Here is a 5,657-nt window from a genome sequence, read left to right on the forward strand (position 1 = left end):
CAAGCTCACATATAAACTTGGATTACATACCTGTTTAACCTTTCGCATTGAATATATTTATAAGCAATTCTTATTATGAAGTCTTATAGCTTTAACCTCTACTCGGATTATCGGCGAAACCTTTAGCTCAGACGAAACCTCCACACGAAGTTATCGGGTCTTACCCGGACAAAATCTCCACACGTAGTCATTGGGTCTTACCCGGACATACTCTCCACACATAGTCATCGGGTCTTACCCGGACATAATCTCCACACGTAGTCATCGGGTCTCACCCGGAATATATTTCCAAGTTTCATGTACATTTAATCACATGTTACAACATTCACATCGACTGTCATATTTGTAATTCATTTGCCTCCTCAAATATCTAATAATACACACCTTTCACATTTGGTCGTTCGCCACAATATACGCACATCGCCTACATATTTCACACTAGCCATTCGGCTTTACCACATATATGCATGTTCATATTCACCACATTGGCCATTCGGCCTTATCACACATATGCATGCTCACGTTCATCACATTGGCGATTCGGCCTTATCACATATATGCATGTTCACATTCATCACATAGGCCATTCGGCCTTATCACATATATGCATGTTCACATTCATCACATTGGCCATTCGGCCTTATCACATATATACATGTTCACATTCGTCACATAAAATCCTAATCAAAATATAAATTTTCATGTATTCACATCACAATTATCCAAATATACTTCACATACCACATATGCTATCATGTACACACTTTGTCTTGGCCGAATCTACATCAATCATTTTCCAATGAATAATTCAATTTCACGCCATACTATCATTTCATATTCGAATACTCATAAAATTACAATTTCACAAATTTTAATATCAAAGATCTGTCTAACACTCATATATCGTTTTACAATATCACGATTTAAAATTCACGTATGGGTTTAATCAATAGCTTATAAGCAACTAAAACAAGTTTTATCCATGTTTACAACAAAATCACATATTCACTATGAGCTGTTTTCCTGAGCAATAGTAACTAAATTATTTATAACTGGAGCTAAAAAACTCCAAATCACTTGCCATTAATTTTCCCTGAATATAGACTCGTATATCTTCCATCCATAAAATTTCCAGAATTTTAGGTTTGTCCAATCAATACCAGATTTTTCTTTAAGTTTCCCCTGTTTCACTATTTGACTAATCTGACCATTCTTCACTACGAATCAAATTTTACATTGTACAGAATTCATAATGTGTTCTATTTGATTTCATCTGAAACTAGACTCATTAAGGAGTCTAAGCATATAAATCTTATCTAATAACATTTTTGTACAAATTATAATGATTTTCCAAAAACAGAACAGGGGATTTGGAGTCATTCTGACACTGTCCCACACAACTTTAAATATCTCTTTATAGGAAATTTCTTTTCTTCCACGGTCTCTTTTATAAGAAACTAGACTAACTAAGCTTTGATTACATATTTTATTCAGCCTATGATTACACACCAACAATTTATAGTGATTTTCTAAAATCACGTTACTGCTGCTGTCCAAAGCAAATTATTACAATTTGCTCTTAAATTTCCAAGTCCAAACACTTATGAATTTATCATTTGAGTTTAAGACATATCATGGCCACATCATATCTTATTAAATCAACTCATTATGTCCTATTATGATTGAATTTACTCAATGTTTAATCACTTAAAACTTACCTCGGAAGTTGTCGAACGATTTCAACGGCTATTTCATTACCTTTTCCTTTCCCCTATCCAACTTTGATCCTCTAAGCTCTTGAGCTAAATCAAACAAATTTACTTCCCAATCAAACATAGTCATACGGCATCCATATACATTTTAAAACCAATTCATTTGAATCAATTGACCACTTAAGTCTATTATCGTTCGTTTTCAAATTTGTGTACTTGATAAGTCACATTAAACAATTGTATATGTAACTTTAACACATATTTATATTCGAATGTCTCCCTGACACAAGGCGTATACATAAGGTATCAACATACATATAAATATATTTTAGTTGATTACTCAAGTTATGCACAACATGTATGTATATACACTCTCATATTCATTATTATAAATGTTGCTGAATACTCATTTAATAATCAACTCATATATTCATACATGGACGATTTGAAGTTTCCTTTAACCAATTATATAATCGGCAATGGCTACAATAACTTATCAAGCCTTAGAAACTTCTTTAACCCTTTTAACTTCATCTTATTACCCCTAAAGTCCGAATGCACACATAACAAAATATAATGCCAAAACGCCATTAACTAATAAAATCACACATACACAATTTATATACAAATTTCATCCACACAATGTATATAATTCATTCGGCCATTCATCATTCACCTAACAAAACTTCATATCAAATTCCTATGACCGATCACACCTATACTTACATTCCAATATTCGTAATATTCAAAATCACATTCTAAATAAAATAGTCATGAACAATGCCGAATCCTTAAGTGTTCAAACATAAATTTTTTTTTACTTAACTCAAAACATATAAACAACATTTGTTCAAGACATCAAACCTCTTTAATTTCGGCTATTACTAATATAAACATTCACAAATCATATTCTTAGGAAGACCGATTTCTTTCCATAACACATTCATCATCAATACTTAGATGAAACAACCAAAATCCCTTCCTTTATACCCTAGCCGAATGCTCCAATCATCCATCAAAATTACAAATTTTAGCATGGGCTAAGTAAGAACCATGATTATTTACCTAAAACAAGTTAAAATTTCACAATTTGACATAATATACTAACCTTTTTAATGACTCAAGTGACCAAAAATTCTTCCCCTCCTTTGTTTCTTCTATTCGGCCAAGTTGAACAACAAAGAAAGAACTTTGTTTTTCCTCCCCTTTCTCTAGTCACGGCAATGGGGAGTAAGGGGGAGACAACTTTGGTTTCTCCTCCCACTCCCCTCATATTTTATTATTCTTCCCACACATATTAGCATAAAATGTCTATAATATGTTTTACCCCATAGCATGGCCGGCCACCATCTAGATTTTTGGCTAATTTGACATGCAAACCTTCTTTTATACAACATGCATTAATAGGTCCTTATAGATTAACCTATCGCATTTCAAAAGTGTCACACATAAGTCCTATTGCTAAATTCACATGCAATCGACTAAATCGAAGCTTAAAATTTTCACACATTCATATTCACATATAATAAACATAAAATATGACGGCTAATTATTTTTATGACTCGATTTTGTGGTCCCGAAACCACTTTTCGACTAGGGTCAAATTAGGGGTGTCACAGGTAGGCTCTTTAGTAGAAGCCATGTTAGGAGCATTTTAGTTGTTTGCTGGTACTAACCCTGCTCCCGTACCTACCAATCCTGCACTGGTTAATCAAGGTTTGGCGCTTGAACATCTTCGAGCATTGGGTTGTAAAGAGTTTTCTAGAGTGAAAGGCACTGATCCAACCGTAGCTGTGTACTAGTTGGAGGTAGTTGAAAGGATCTTCGAGCAGATGTCCTATTTTGACGAGGAGAAATTGGGTTGTGCTGTGTCCGTACTCAACAGTGAGGCTCATCATTGGTGGACTATAGTTAGGAAAGGTACTGTTGCTGATAGGTTGACTTGAAGCTACTTTCACGAGGTTTTTAAGAGGAAGTATATGTGCAAGTAGTATATGGAGGCTTTCAAGCGTGAATTTTTATACCTGATTAAAGGTGATTTTTCTGTGGTTGATTATGAGGTTGAGTTTGTGTGACTTAGTCAGTACGCACCTGAGATAATTCTAATTCTTTTAGAGAGGGTCTGTTGTAAGAGCTTCCATTTTGGGTTAAACCACGAGATTTGGGTTTATTTGGTAGCTCAGCCTATAGAGATGTTTGATAAGTTAGTTGAGAGAGCTAAGGTTGTGGACGAGACCTTAGCTAAGCCCCCTCATTCTATGGTTATTGATTCTAGCAAGGAGCTTCTGATAGCGCATTGGGTTGACCGTCTAAGAGAGGGAATGATAGTCTTGTTTTTGGTAGAGATGCGAGGTGTGAGATTCGATTGAGTCAACCTAAGCAGAGTAGTATTGTGGTTAGTGCTAGTGTGGTTCAGCAGGTAGTTCTGGATGGTTGATTTGTTGCGCTGTGAGCGTAGGCATTCTGGAGAATGTTGGAAGTTGATAGGTGGATGTTTCAAATGTGGTTCGAAAGAACATTTGTAAAGGATTGTCCATTTAAGTTCGGTACCTGTTATTGGGCCTGCTAGAAGCCGTGGTCACAGTAGAGGTACTGGAGAGCGAGTGGGCAATGGATTGTTGCTCATACTATTACTACACAGGTTGAGTCAGGAGGTCCAACTCGAGTTTATGCTGTTAGGGAGCCTGAGGATCAAGATCTGACTGATGTTATCATAGGTACTTATACTTTGCAGTCTACTCTATTGTTTTATTTAGTTGATTCTGGATCGATGCATTCATATATCTTGAGTGAATTGGCATGTAAGTTAGAGATTCTTGTTGAGACTATTGGTTTGGGCATAACTATAATTAGTTCCTTTGGTGATAGTGTAGTAGTGAATAGAGTTTATCGTAGATGTCCTCTTATGATTCAAGAACATGTCTTCTCTGTTGATCTTATGGAATTGCCATTTTATGGATTTAATGTGATACTTGGTATGGACTGGTTAATTGAACATGAGGCTAAGGTAGATTTTGAGACTAAGCGGATTACTATAAGGAATAGTGATGGAATGAAAATAGTTGTAGTGGGTGAAATATTGGCTTTCATGTCTAATGTGGTTTCAACTATGAAGGTTGAGAAGTTGATGGGTAAAGGTTGTGAGGCTTACTTGGCTTCTGTGATGAATTATGTTAGTAAGGAGTTAAGAGTTCAGGATATTCGCATTGTTAGGGATTTTCCTGAAGTGTTTCCAGAAGAGTTACCAGTTTTGCCACCGAATCGTGAAGTGGAGTTTGGAATTGAGCTTTATCTTGGTACTGCACCGGTGTCTATTGCGCCTTATCGCGTAGCACTAAAAGAGCTTAAGAAGTTAAAGGTTCAGTTCCAAGAGCTACTGGATAGAAGGTTTATTTGATCAAGTGTGTCTTCGTGGGATGCACTGGTTTTGTTTGTTAAGAAGAAGGATAGTATGATGAGAATGAGTTGCTCAAGGGTTTGCACCAAGAAAAGCCAAGGTTTGTCTACCACAAGGGGGCCTATTTCATGCTAAAACACAACATACAAATGCATTCACCTATAGCTCACCACGGCTCGTCAAACTAGACAGTTTCTATTTTCCTTTATCTCAGTTTATTGAAGCTCCACCAATATTTTTCAGCTTCGCATAAAAATATGCATATTACTAAGCATTCAAAAACAATCTATGTAACACCCGTAACCCCTATCCGTCGCCAGACTAGGGTTAAGAGGCATTACCGGACATATCGGAACATTTCACAAACATTTCATAATCATCACAATATTAAAGTCACACACCATTACAGAGTCCCTTACTTAAGTCAACGAGACCTTAAACATGCTTTAGAAAGGGATTGGGACTAAACTGAATACATACAAAATTTCTTGAAACATAAACATTTTTCAAAGTTATAAAGGTCACACGCTTGTGTAAGCATGCCGTGT

General features: G+C 35.8%; 1 protein-coding gene across 1 annotated transcript; it reads left to right on the forward strand.

The window, feature by feature from the left end:
* Positions 1 to 3,904: 3,904 nt before the first annotated feature.
* On the forward strand, positions 3,905 to 5,109 carry LOC107956341 (uncharacterized). Its single transcript, XM_016892041.1, has 3 exons — positions 3,905 to 4,051; positions 4,171 to 4,233; positions 4,354 to 5,109. The coding sequence occupies exons 1-3, from the start codon at positions 3,905 to 3,907 to the stop codon at positions 5,107 to 5,109; spliced, it is 966 nt and encodes a 321-aa protein (XP_016747530.1).
* The last annotated feature ends 548 nt before the right edge of the window (positions 5,110 to 5,657 follow it).

This window comes from Gossypium hirsutum, chromosome A11 (assembly GCF_007990345.1).
Source record: "Gossypium hirsutum isolate 1008001.06 chromosome A11, Gossypium_hirsutum_v2.1, whole genome shotgun sequence".
In the NCBI taxonomy this organism is placed as follows: domain Eukaryota; kingdom Viridiplantae; phylum Streptophyta; class Magnoliopsida; order Malvales; family Malvaceae; genus Gossypium; species Gossypium hirsutum.